The sequence below is a fragment of the Sapajus apella genome, unplaced genomic scaffold, assembly GCF_009761245.1.
Source record: "Sapajus apella isolate SASKATOON/1434 unplaced genomic scaffold, GSC_monkey_1.0 scaffold22, whole genome shotgun sequence".
Classification (NCBI taxonomy): domain Eukaryota; kingdom Metazoa; phylum Chordata; class Mammalia; order Primates; family Cebidae; genus Sapajus; species Sapajus apella.
Genome location: NW_022436962.1, coordinates 25,086,826 through 25,101,044, shown reverse-complemented (window position 1 = coordinate 25,101,044; position 14,219 = coordinate 25,086,826). Strand labels below are relative to the sequence as shown.

General features: G+C 39.8%; 1 protein-coding gene across 3 annotated transcripts; it reads right to left on the bottom strand.

Annotated features, from left to right (window-relative positions):
- Nucleotides 1-2,606: 2,606 nt before the first annotated feature.
- FAM177B (family with sequence similarity 177 member B) lies at nucleotides 2,607-14,140 on the bottom strand. 3 transcript variants are annotated; one of them, XM_032289338.1, is made up of 6 exons: nucleotides 12,214-14,140; nucleotides 10,645-11,888; nucleotides 7,264-7,461; nucleotides 6,898-6,964; nucleotides 3,847-3,944; nucleotides 2,607-3,488 (listed from the first exon to the last, which is right to left on the bottom strand). In XM_032289338.1, the coding sequence occupies exons 2-6, from the start codon at nucleotides 10,747-10,749 to the stop codon at nucleotides 3,351-3,353; spliced, it is 606 nt and encodes a 201-aa protein (XP_032145229.1). In that variant the 5' UTR covers nucleotides 10,750-11,888; nucleotides 12,214-14,140; the 3' UTR covers nucleotides 2,607-3,350. The 3 variants fall into 3 exon arrangements, with proteins under 3 accessions (XP_032145229.1, XP_032145230.1, XP_032145231.1); XM_032289339.1 differs by having other exon boundaries at nucleotides 12,246-14,140; XM_032289340.1 differs by having other exon boundaries at nucleotides 9,923-14,140.
- Nucleotides 14,141-14,219: the final 79 nt, after the last annotated feature.

Sequence of the window (14,219 nt, the reverse complement as noted above, 5' to 3'; positions counted from 1 at the left end):
GTTTATTTTTATTTTATTTTTAAATTTTTTAAGACAGAGTCTTGCTGTGTCACCAGGCTGGAGTGCAGTGGTGTGATCTTGGCTCACTGCAACCTCTGCCTCCCAGGTTCAAGCAATTCTCCTGCCTCAGCTTCCTGAGTAGCTGGGACTACAGGCATGTGCCATCATGCCCAGCTAATTTTTGTATTTTTAGTAGAGATGGGATTTCACCATGTTGGCCAGGATAGTCTCGAGCTTCTGAACTCATAATCCACCTCGGCCTCCCAAAGTGCTGGGATTACAGTTGTGAGCCACAGGAGCAGAGGTTTAACAGCCAAAGAATGAGAAAGGAAAGCAGTCCTCTTTCTCTCATGAGAGAGAGGGGTGTCTGAAAGGAAAAAGCCCACCTAGTTCCTCAGAATCATCAATAAGTGGGTATTCAAGAAGTGGATAATTTTTTAGAAAAGTGGAAAAGTCAAAAATAGTGCATTACTCGTGCTATTCTAAGCAAAATAGTAAATTAGGTACAGATTTCTAGTATGACTGGACACCTAAGACTGAAGTAACCAATGCTTAACTGCTAGACTTGGTCACTTCTTCTGCAAAATGATTAAACCTTCAGATTTACTTTACCCTAAAACTCGACTAACAGAACATGTCAGATGAAGAACTAAGACTGACTCTTCAGTGGGGACAAGCTATTCAGAATCCAAGGAACCAGGATTCTCATTCGATATTGTACTGGTCAGGGTTCTCCAGTGAAACAGAACCAGCAGTATAGATGTATAGAGACATAGGTAGATAGATAAGTGGATAGATAGATACAATGAGATTTATTATGAGGAATTGAATGTATTATGACTGTGGTGGCTGAGAAGTCCTACAATCTGCCATTTGCCAACTGGAGACCCAGGAAAGCCAGTGATGTAAATCAGTTTGAGTTCAAAGACCTAAGAACCAGAGAAGCCAATGCAGTAATTCCCATCCATGGGCAGGAGAAGATGAGATGAGATGAGATATCCACGCTCAAGCAGTGAGACAGAAAAAAGGAGCAAATTCCTCCTCCTTTTTTGGCCTTTTGTTCTATTCAAGCCCTCAGTGGATTGAATGATGCTCATTCTCATTGGGAAGGCAATCCACCTACTGAACCCAACAATTCAAATGCTAAGGTCATCCAGAAACACCCCCACAGATATACCCAGAAGTAGTGTTTAATCTGGGCATCCTGTGGTCCAGTCAAGTTGGCACACAGAATTAACCATCATAAATAATCATAAATATTAATAATTATAATTGATACTATGATTTAAGCACCTAATTAGAGCCACATGCTTTACATACTTTCCTCAATTTTAACATGAAAGAGTCATGGGGTACCTACCTAGCTCACTTCAATTTCCTTTTCCTGAGAACCATCCTTACCCAGAAATAGGTCCCATAACTGTGTTGCTAGTACGGGTATCCCTGGCCACAGCTGATTGAATTAGAGGGTGATACTTGACAAAAAGGAGCAAAACAGGTTCTATTTCCACTATACTTTGAAATGGTGCCTAAAGACTAGTATATCAGTCACTTGAACAGAAGAGTTATGAAGAGCTATAGAGTGAGCATCTTCCTCATGTGGAAGAAGGATGAGAGATGGACAGAGTACCTGTTAGGTGCTTGCTTGTCACATTGTTCAGATCCTATTGAGACTAATCTACCTTTGGGGTCCATTTGATAACTCAGTGCACTTCCCCCAAAATTCTTTTTTTTGTTGTTGCATAAAGCTGGTTCAAATTATATTTACTTCCTATATCAAACCTGTTTTATAGATGAGAACAGTGAGAAGTTGAGTAACTTGCACAGGGCTACTGGCACAGGGCAGCAGAGCTGAGATTAAATCGATATCATATTGACTCTTGAGCTTATTATTTATCTCCTATGCCATTAGAAGAAAGTGTTTCCTTTTCTCAGCTATCTTAGCAGGCTCAGACTCCCATAAAATTAATTATAACCATGTGACTTGCTTTGGTGAAAGAAACATACACAGAGGTGACATGATTCATTCTTAGTGGAGATATTGATTGCCAGTGCTTAACTCTCCATGCTGTTCCTTTTCCAGCAACCCCACAAGCACATCACAGTATGGAGGAAACATAAGATCAAAGAAGCATCCAACACTGAGCTAGCACGTGCAGAGCACCTGTGTGGGAAGCCACCTAAGCTGACAGTGGACTTCTCATGAGAAATAAAATTTGTTGTTTTAGGACACCAAGATTTTGGAGGTTTCTTTGTTTAGCATTATCTATCTTATCCTACTATATTTAACCAACAACATCTTATGCCCCAGGCCTACTTCTGTCTTTGATTTCATATTAAATTAATTCCAACTTCCTCTTCTCTTAGAGCTATAATTTCAGTTATATATGGCTTCATAACAAACCAGTCCAAAGCTTAAAACAACAATAAATTATTATTTCTCATAATTCTGTTTAACAATAACCCATGAGGAGCAAGTGAAGTCACCCATATTTTGCAAAGGAGACTGGAGCTCAGAAATCTGGACACCTCAAATCACACAACTAGTAAATGGGAGAAGGGAAACTGCAGCTCAAGTCTGATTACTGCAAGGCCTGTGTTTTTTGTTTTTTACCATTAATGCATCACAGTTACTGTGGCCAACACACGCTGTGTTATCTAACAATGATTTCCATGTTCGATCTTTTCAGGTTTTGAAAATTGATTGACAAATGAATAAGAAAACAATCCATTAAAATATTTTTTCTAGAGCTTAGATTATTTATCGATTATTTTAATTTGGAGGGATGTACCTAATTCCTAAAGACCTTGATAATGATCTTATAACAGAGCTGTTAGCAATGTTTACTTATTGTAAAACAATCCCCAACTAAGCCAGGATGGTTGTTTGGAAGTACACACCTATGCAAACCCTGAAAGGGGATTTATTTAGATTTTGCAGTGCCCAAATTTTCTTCTGAGGAATAGAGCTCCTTTACTGTACCCTAGTCCCATGACAGAATTTCAGCCCAAAACTCCCAGTCCCACCGTTCCTTTAAGGCATTTATGCTACAGTGCAAATGTCAGTACTCATGAGACTTGTATCACTGGGGTGGAGTTGAGATGGGTTGGCTTGCACATAAAAATTATACTGAGAAAGTGTGCAAAATTGCACTCATTATTGCTTGTAATTCCTGGATGCTTGAGACTAAGTCACACAGAGATTAGGATCAGATCTGGTTCAGAAGTGCTACCTGTGGTGCTGTTGTTATGGTAACCAATGGCCAAGGAACAGAGATCCAGGGAAACTATAGTCTTTGCTGCCATCATGAGCTGGGCTCTGCCACCAGACCTTCCCTGGATGACGTGCTTCACTGAGGAATGGCTTCTGCTGTATCCTGTTGTATGGTTCCATACTCTCGGTCCCCAGCCTCCAAATGACACTTTTCATTAGGAACCTCAGCTGCCTGGGCCTTTGATCCATTCCCTTCACTTTTGTTGTCACTTTTCTGATTTGGAGAGAAATAAGGAAATGTTTTACTGTACAAACAAAGACCTCTGAACTCCCCTTATTGTGCAGATGCCCATGTAAGAAGCTTCTACTTTAAGCAAACTCAGGCTTCACACCCAACTGCCTTCTTCTACAACACAGCTCATGATATCCTAACTTCGCGGGAGTGAGGCAAATAGGAAGAAGTGTCCTGGGGTGAGAAGAACTAGAAAAATAAGTCAGGCTGACTATGGGAGTTTGGTGAAATTGTAGTACATGATTACCAGGTGGAAAAAATAATTTTCTTTACTGACCTAAAGTTGGAGCAACCAACATTCCTATCTCAGGCCCCTTGGCCCCATCAGAGTGTCACATACCTTGTTTTGTATCCTGTAGTACTCATTTAACACATACTGATATTTGGGTTGAGTAAGACCGAAGAAGACAGCAAAACTTCCACCAAGGAATTCACATGCTAAAAGAAAGAATGAGCACTTGGGTAAACCGAATTAATAACTAAAGCTTAGCATCAGCTGAGGGCCAAGTTTAAACTACTCTGCAAGTGATCTCTTAATATACTTAACTTGAAGCCTGATAAAAGATTTCAATTGCCTTGGCCTCTCAAAAATTCTAGGATTCAAAGGAAATTTGTCAACTCTTCTATCTTTCTATGGGATTATATATAAACTATTTTTTCCACATGTATATATCAGGAGAGATTATCAATATATTTTAACAACAGGTACAGCATGGGTCCTGAGCAACCAGAACAGGTACTGCTCATTAACCCCATGTGTACCGGCTTACATTTCAGATTAAACCCAAACTCAACCCAGTGTTACCAAGATCCACATCAGGAATTCTTCCATGCATCCAGACAGACTCCTCAGAAGTCGTTCAAGGCCTTCCTTGTCTGCCTTGGTAGCAAGGTGGCCTGCAGACTCAGCCCTGGGCTTGTTAGAGGCAGGGATAAAGGTGTAGCATGAACAATGAGTGGTTCCTGAAGATGTCCCCTAGAAATGTTTTGCTTTAAAATTAGAGGATTCCTGACAACCTTCTCTTATGCCCCAATTATAGGACTTTCTGATTCCTTTGATTCATTCTGCCTCTTGGGATATCGCTCACATAGGGCATCAAAATGATGCTATTTTTAATATGTCTTATCTTTTCAAAAATATGCTATCTCTTTGTTCTGTATATTTGTAGTAGATAAGTTTTTTAAAGAATATTAAAATAAATCTTAGGGAGCTTTCCTGTTTATGACCTACTAGAATTTTAACTTGAAAGAATTAATTACCAGTGTCACCTGGGTTTCAACTCCATTCAAACAAAATCTCAGTCTAGAGAGACCACAGTCCTGACTGCTAGCATCTTTATGCCTCCACTACAACTTTGAAGCATTGTAGGCAGGAGCATTTTTTCACTGCAGCTCTGTTTGGAACTCACAAGAAAGCTAGGCTCGCCATCCTATCCCTGAAATCTCAAATCAAAACCCAACATGCAAATCACTCTTCTCCATACTGTCAATCCCATATTGAGTTTTACTTCTTTTACATGACCTAATCTTCTCTGATTTCCTCCATCTGAAACATATCCCATTTTTTAATTTTTGTTTTTGTTTGTTTGTTTGTTTGAGACGGAGTCTCGCTCTGTCACCAGGCTGGAGCGCAGTGGTGCAACCTCGGCTGACTGCAACTTCCGTCTCCTGGGTTCAAGCGATTCTCCTGCCTCAGCTTCCCAAGTAGCTGGGATTACAGGCACATGCCACCAACCCAGCTAATTTTTATATTTTTAGTAGAGACGGGGTTTCACTGTGTTGACCAAGATGGTCTCAAACTCTTGACCTCACGATCCGTCTGCCTCGGCCTCCCAAAGTGCTGGGATTACAGGCATGAGCCACCGCGCCTGGCCTGAAACGTGTCTTTTTAAACCCTTTTGTCTTTACTGAAGTGTAGAGCTTTCTGGAAGACAGCATTTTTTTCTGTTAACATATTGCAGTCAGGGTAGGGTTAGTATTCACTGGGATTTTCAATGTAACTTCCGAATCACTAATTCTCTGTGCTTGTGTAAAAGCATTTATTTCTTGAAGGTTCATATCATCTGACTAAATCACCTCATCTTTACTTTTTACTGTAATTTAAAGACTCTCTGGTCACTTTCATGGTCCTCAAGCTAGCCTCAGCCAGCCACACTGTCATAGCTCTCTGAAGGTGTCTCCTCCATATGTCAGTATGCCCGAGTCTTCCAGGTCATAGTCCCTGTGCACTCCTACCCTGGCAATTGTGAAAACAACTTATAATTATGAGCATGTTTGCTGATCTACATGATTCACTGAACAATGAGCCCCTTGAAAGCAAGACTGTCATTCATCTTTGTGTCCCAGGGTCCAGCACAGTGCTGAGCATATAGTAGACAGTAAATGTTTTTTAAATGAATGAATGAAGATCACTTTCTAAGAGCTATAAATACATTTTATATTTTCTCAGATTCTTAAAGTAGTTTGCCTTTCTACCATATTCACAAGATGTGCAAGTTAGAAGGAAATGAGTAATTAGATGTTGTCAACTATGTCTTAAAAAAATTGGTGAAAGTAAAACAAAATAAGATTTAGTATTTTGTTATAAATATTCACTTAGCCCAGTCATTATGTCTCTAGGAGGGATCAATAAAATTCATGTTTATAATAAAGCAATTATGATGAGGGAAGTAGAAACTTAGAACTGTATATATACAATATATATATATATATATATTTGAGACGGAGTCTTGCTCTGTCACCAGGCTGGAGTGCAGTGGCACAATCTTGGCTCACTGCAACTTCTGCCTTCACAGTTCAAGCGATTATTCTGCCTCAGCTTCCTGAGTAGCTGGGACTACAGGTGTGAGACACCACACCCAGCTAATTTTTGTATTTTTAGTAGAGATGGGGTTTCACCATGTTGGCCAGGATGGTCTCAATCTCTTGACCTCGTGATCTGCCCACCTCGGCCTCCCAAAGTGCTGGGATTACAGGCATGAGCCACCACACCCAGCCAATAATTATTTTTTTAAACTTGGAAGTTTATTCAGATGAAGAGTCAACTAAGGGGGGACTGATTATTGTCCTCCAATATTTGAAACTCTGGGCCTATGAAAGAGGCATCTAGCCTAGTTTGGTATGGTTCTAAGAAAGAAAAGTAGGAACTTTGTAAGTAGATAAAATTGGGCTGAGATAAGAAAGAATTTCCTGATGAGAGCTGGTAAAAGATGAAGGATCCACCTCAGAATGTGAGGTTCTGTGCCTTTGGAAATTAAAGCCTAGCCCAGATCTCACTTCTTCAGGATGCGATGGAGTGGCTTACACAATTGGAAGTCCCACATAACTCTGAGGGCCTATCAATATTTATGTCTATTTAGGACAGAAAAAAAATAACCTTAGCAGTACTTACTAGAAAATGAGGTGCTTGCTATTCGTCCTGCCCAAAATCGTAGGTAGGGCCCCCAGGAAAGTTTAGACTGAAAAAAGGAGAAATCAACATAGAGTAATTAATAAGAAGAATGGTGACTGCAGATTTGTTTTAATGTAGAAATTTCAAAATGCTCTATCTATATAGTATGTTCCATTTTCTCTCACACAGATGAAGAGACTAAGATGATTAAAATTATAAGTTGCCTACACATGGATCTAGAAAGCAAAAAAGGAGACCAAGGACTTAGTTTAAAGCTATTTTTTCTATAAACCGTGTCTGGCTCAATTTCTCGTTCATTTACCACCTCCCCCACCACGTTCCCTAATATTGACGTACTAAGCTTACAGGGTCAAGTGTTGAATTTCTGCTCTGTTCCTCTTGTTTCTCTTTTTCCTCTTCCTCCTCTTCCTCTGTGCTAGATTCTTCCATGATGTCTCCATCAACAAAATGGATAATCCTTCTAGGAGTAGTCTTTTTGGAAGGTACACTCTTCTCTAGGTCTAACTGCTGAAAACCGTCTATCTCCATAATGAAACAAAACAACTAGAAAATTAAAAACAGGGTACCTTAGGGCAAGTTACCGACAGCTGAGAGTTATCTAGTTATCTTCAATAGGTACTAAAGACAGAGATTTCAGAGGTAATCACACTTGTGACCTCTTCAATTCTTCAAATCCAAGAAAGGACTGTTCTGTTCTCTACCAAAATGAAGGTGATTTGATAAGTAGTGAAAATGTGAACTTTCAGTCTTCAAACAAAAGTGTCAACAGGGTTTTCTCACCTTTTGTTAACTTTAAAACGCACAATTGCCAGTAGGGAGGAGTCACTGCCCTGCAGAAGTTTCTCAATTATTTCAATAAGTATTGAGAAGCAATGAAGGAAATGGTTGAGTATAGACTTCACAGACAGGAGAAAACATGTGCGAAGTATATATTTGGTAAAAGACTTATTTTCAGAACATGTAAAGAATGATTACAGTTCCTTAGGTAAAAGGTAAACAATTCAATTAAAATATGGTCAAAATATTTGAGTAGAGATTTTACCAAAGATTTACAGATGACTAATCTCATTAGTCATTAGGGAAATATAAATTAAAATCATAATGAGATATTATAACATACCCATTGTAATGGCTAAAAAAAGGTTTTTTTGAAATGGAGTTTAGCTCTTGTTACCTGGGCTGGAGTGCAATGGCGTGATCTTAGCTCACTGCAACCTCTGCCTCCTGGGTTCAAGTGATTCTCCTGCCTTAGCCTCCTGAGTAGCTGGGATTACAGGCGTCTGCCACTATGCCTGGCTAATTTTTTGTTGTTTTAGTAGAGATGGGGTTTCACCATGTTGGCCAGGCTGTTCTCAAACTCCTGATGTCAAGTAATCCACCCACCTCGGCCTCCCAAAGTGCTGGGATTACAGGTGTGAGCCACCATGCCCAGCCTATTTTTTTGTTTTTGTTTGTTTGTTTTTTGAGATGGAGTCTTACTCTGTTGCTCAGGCTGGAGTGCAGTGGCGCAATCTCAGCTCACCACAACCTCCACCTCCTGGGTTCAAGTGATTCTCCTGCCTCAGGCTCTTGAGAGGCTGGGACTACAGGCACGCCCCACCGTGCCTGGCTAATTTTTCTATTTTTAGTAGAGATGGGGTTTCACTATGTTGGCCAGGCTGGTCTCAAACTCCTGACCTCGTGATCCACCCACCTTGGCCTCCCACAGTGCTAAGATTATAGGCATAACCTACTGCACCTGGCCAAATTTTCATTTTTTATTTTTTGGGACAAAGTCTTGCTCTGTTGCCCAGGCTAGAGTGCAGTGGCATGATCATGGCTCACTGCAGCCTTGACCTCCCAGACTGAATTGATGTTCCTGCCTCAACTTCCTGAGTATCTGGGACCACAGGCGCATGCCACCATGTCCGGCTAATTAAAAAAATACAAAAAAATTAGCCAGGCATGGTGGCATGTGCCTGCAGTCTCAGCTACTTGGGAGGCTGAGGTGGGAGGATTGCTTGAGCCCAAGAGGTGGAGGTTGCAGTGAGTTGAGATTGTGCCGCTATGCTCCAGCCTGGGTGACAGAGCAAGACTCTGTCTCAAAAGAAAATAAAAATTAAAAAAAGATGCAACAAATATATGTTTAAAAAATAGTAAATAGGATGACAAATGTCAGGAAGTATTGATTTTTAAAAACACTATTTTGGTGGGGACGGTATAAAGACAAAACAGAGTATTAAGTATTAGATAATAAAAAAATATGAGTTGACTTCAGCTATTGTTTTGGGATAGGCTGGATAAGATAGGTTGCTAAGTACGCATGTTAACAATTGGAAGGTAACTAGACAAATAATGGAATTAGAATGTGTAGCTTCAAAACTAGTGGAAGAAAATAAAAAACACTCTGATGGAAGGCAAGAAAGAAGCAACAGTAAAGAAAAATCATGATCAAAAGAAACACTGAATAAAATATTAGCAATAATTCTAAGTAAGTCAATAATCATAATAAATGCAAATGGATTGTCAGCCATCCATTAAAATGAAGAGTAGCAGATCGAATTTAAAAAAAATATTCTATGGGCAATGCAAACATGAATGAATATATATATACACACACACACACAAATAAATCACCAAATCTTATTGCTACAATGTTGAGCTTAATGCCTTTGTCAAAGGTCAGAGTTGCAAAAGACTTGCCAAAGGTTACATTTGTCATCCACAGCAAGGTGATGTGATATCTGCCCTGCTCTGGGGACCTCTGAATATTACACATGGTTTCCCCTGACTTAATGATGGTGTATCATAGAAAAGCCTCAGAAAGAAGTAGGAATAGGTATTACCATTTAGTTTCTGATGCTAAAGAGCAGCAAAAGAATGCCCATTTTAATTTGGTATGTAAGACCAACGGTATGTTAAGCATAATACTATTGCACAAATAAATATTATCAGTGCCATAAGAAACAAAACACATTCTACAACAAGCAAGAGAAAATTAAAACATTTTCAAAAAGTAACTTACATAATTCCTCTGTATTTTTCTTTCCTTAGTTACGTACAAATTTTGATGTTAGGGATTGTTCAATAGATGATAAGGGTTAAGGGTTCTGTAGGCTGAGGCCATACAGAGTGCTTGGATATGCTGACGTGGATGTGTTCTCTTGCATGTCTTACAGGGTGGAACATGTTTGAGTTGTGGGAAGGCCTATATTTACACATATAACATTAGCTAAGCCCAGTGGCTCTCAAAATTATTTTGTTATGTGAACCATCTGGGGGTCTTTTAAATAATTTCAAAGACAGGCCACACCTCAGACCACTTAAATCACAATCTCTGTGGGTGGAACTCAGGCACTAGTATTTTTTGAAGCTGCCCAGGTCATCCCAGTGTTCAGGCAAGTTTGGGGACCAATGCCCTAAAGAAAGTGGGACAAGAAGAAACTTTGAAACTGAAACAGAAAGAAACTTATGATTTAGTGATTTGGTTTATTGCAGAAAGCTTAAACATCAGGCTAGTTGCAAGACTCCTTGCCTTTTTTTTTTCCAAGGGGCATTCTTGCTTTCTACTTTCTGAACATTTCTTCACCCTGCCCCAAGCTAAAAAGCTTAAATATCAAAAGTTTAAAAATAAGGCCTAATAGTGTCATTATAGTCAATTTACTCCTCTTAAAACTGTCCAAATTCATACATTTCCAAACCTAATGAAACATAAGCACACCCTCAACCCCTGCACACCTGGCTCACCTCCTGTGTTATCTTACAGACTGATGGTATCTGTTGGCTCTCTGAAGAAAATACCAGTCTCTGTTCTTCTTGATTATGGTGTTGTACATTAACAGACATACACATCTTTAAGTTCAGAGGGCTCTCTGAGAGGCTGGAGGGGAGTGGAGAAAGCGTGAACCAGCACAAGAGCGAGCACTAGCTAGCTCACAGTTGGTTTACTGAATGTTTTTCTGCCACCTAATGGGCATTTTAGAATATGCAATGCAAACTTCATGTTTATAATCAGTGCATGTCTCACAGAGGGGTCTCAATAGTGAACAGGTTGGAATCAACTTATTTATAAAAACCTTGGGAGCACTGCCAGCTTCACATTTAGATGTGGATATTTTGTAAGTGATATTTTAGCTTCAGTTTCTTTTCTTTTTTTTTTTTTTTAGACACGATCTTGCTTTTGCCCAGGATGGGGTGCAGTGGTGTGATCTGTGTTCATTTCAACCTCGACCTCCCATAGGCGTATGCCACTACACCCAGCATTTTTTTTTTTTTTTGCAGTTTTTGTAGAGGTAGGGTCTCCCTATTTTTGTCCAGGCTGTTCTTGAACTTCTGGGGTCAAGCAATCCTCCTGCCTCAGCCTCCCAAAGTGCTGGGATTACAGGCATGAGCCACCAGGCCGGGCTCAGTTTCTTAACCCCAAATATAAAGGATAGTACCCAAGTATATAATGTGATTAACAGAACATATAATCTCTCTGACCTTTTGAATACTGTATTAGCCCAGGGCTCAGTGATTGGACCGCTTCTCTTTTCTATCTGCTTTCTTGATGATCTCCTTTGGCCCTATGGCTTTAAATACTATGCACTCACAGGTGATTGCAACATTTATATTCTCCAGGTCAGACTTTTTCCCTGAATCTCACAGATCAACTACCTGCTTGACATCTCTTCTTAGTTGTCTAATAGACATCTCAATCGTAATTTGTCTATATCTTTGCTCATGCTTTCAGTGCAACTCACACACCTTCTCATCTCAATAAACGGCAACTCTATTCTTCCAGTTGCTCAGGCCAACAACATTAAAGTCATTCTTGGTTCTTCTTTAATCACTCCTCACATTAAATCTGCCAGGAAATTCTCTTGGATATTTCTGGAATCATACTTTCATTACTCCACTGCCACCACCCTGGTCTATCATCTCTCACCGTTGCCATCGTCTCTCACCTAGATTATCGCAGCAGCCTCCTAATTGGCCTCTTCCAGTCTACACTCACAAAGAAGCCAGAATTGTTAAATCCTAAGTCAGATCATGCCATTTCTCTGCTTAAAACTCGCCAGTGGGTTCTCGTCTCACCTAGAGTGAAACCCAAAGTCCTCACAATGGCCTACAAGGCTGTGTATCTAACCCCTGTGAGCTTTATGATGCTGTCTTGTACTACTCTCCCCAACTGACATCACTCTAACCACACTGGCCTTCTTACTGCAATTCCTTGTTCATTGCTCATTTCCAGTCTTTAACTCAAATGGAGACTACGCTGAGCTCCGCTTTCAAGGCAACCTCCCATTGCCTTCACCACCGCCCTTTGCATCTTACCTCCTGTTTCATTTTTTCTCCTTAGCACTTACCAACACTGAACACTCCATATTCCAAGTGTCTCTGTCTTCCCCTTCCTCCCTGTCCCACCCCTTGGCAGAGTGGGAGGGTTTTTACCTCTATGTTCACTGCTGTATCTTCTGCCTGTACAATGCATTACACATAGCTGGAACTCAGTATTTGTTTAACAAATGAATCATACATTTAGTTAATGTTAATGGGTGGGAGGAGGTATATAACAGATTGGAAAAATAACAAACTTGAATTGTCTTTATTTCCTGCTTTAGAAATGACTATCCTTCATTTAATATTTTTCTGATTACATCTATATACTAATCATTTCATTTTGATTAACTCCTTCACTGAAAAGAGTTAAAGCATTATAATCTGTACCAAGGAAATAACACATTAGTTCTACATCTTGGCATTTAACTTCAATAAGTAAATATACTATTTTAAATATATAACACTTAAAATTTTCTAGAATTCTTTCCATTTATCTAGAAATGTTTTCAAATGGACTATGTTAAAATTCAGCTAAGAACTAACGTTGGATCATTACACAGGAGCTAATTAGCGTTGCTTGCCCGGAGCTGCTGGTCCCCCTTCCTGCTTTCACCTTTCCTTCTTCCTGAGGTGGGTGAAAGGTCAAACCCCTGGTGAGAGCAGAGAGACCCAAGGCCCCACTGCGCACCTCAGAGGCAGAGCTTCACAGCACAGTATTCACATTTCTCTAGGCCCCTTCACCTGAGGGAACTGGCCTGCTCCAATCAGTGACCTGCCGTGTGTGTGTGTGTCAGAAGGGAAGGGTAGAGTGAGGAAAAATGTGAAATAACAAATCATTGCTGCTCCTTGAGAATTAAAGAGCGTCATCACTCGGCAAGATTGCTGTATCTTTATTTGCAGTATTAAACCATATACATGCACCCCACTGCCTGCATGTCTGCCCATGCCTGTCCCACTGTGGTGTTTCCCAACCTTTTTTACATTATGGAAGATGACAGAGAAAATTCTTTGTAATTCTGGAGGCGACCAGCCTGGGAGCTCCAGCCACCTTAAGTCCTGCCCAGCTAGCCACCCAGAAGGCTTCAATCAATAGCTTGAGACAAACTACTTGAGAAGCTCTGCATTAGAGAAGCAAATTCAAGTTTGACATTTTCTCAGGGGAGTGCTCTGAGAGTGACTGTATAAGCCTCTACTGACTTCAAGCAAATCACAGGCATTAGATACATTAAATGCTGAAGTGAGAGCTCTGGCTTTTTGGATAAGCACAATCAAATATAGTTTTCTGTTTTATAATTTGTCAACTTCTCTTCCAGATTAACTATTTTGATCCCTTTATTACTAAAACATTCTTAAATAAAAATTTAAACTTTAAGCAAATTGTTCAAATGTCAAATAAAAAACAATCTTTAGATACAAAGTTATGGTAACCCAAAGTGACATTCCAAGTTTATTTTACACAGTAAAATGCAGTATTTTCTAAAGCATGATTACTCTAATTCTAAAAGAATTCTGAATATGGTTTTATTTCTGCATGCATTTATACAACATTAAAAGTGTCACCTCAAGTTTGTAAGGTATAGTTTTCTACAGATTATTGTACAGTGATAATAAGTCTCTAGCTTAGCATACCACAGTACAAATTCTGCATCATGTTGGACATTACTAAGCACAAGACATAAACAGGCCAATCAAAGTCCTTTGAGATTAAGAAGTGATAGGTACTAATAAACATAGGTAGACATTGACAAGTCAAGGAACACTGAAGATTTAATGAGTCCATAAAGCATAAAATAATTGATACAAATGTATCTGTCATTTTATTTTTTTTGTGTGTGACAGTGCCTCACTCTGTCACCTAGGCTAAAGTGCAGTGGCATGATTGTGGTTCACTGCACATGCTACCACACCCAGCTAATTTTTTAATTTTTGCAGACACAGGGTTTCCCCATGTTTTCCAGGCTAGTTTCAACTCTAGGGCTCTAGCAATCCTCCCGCCTCAG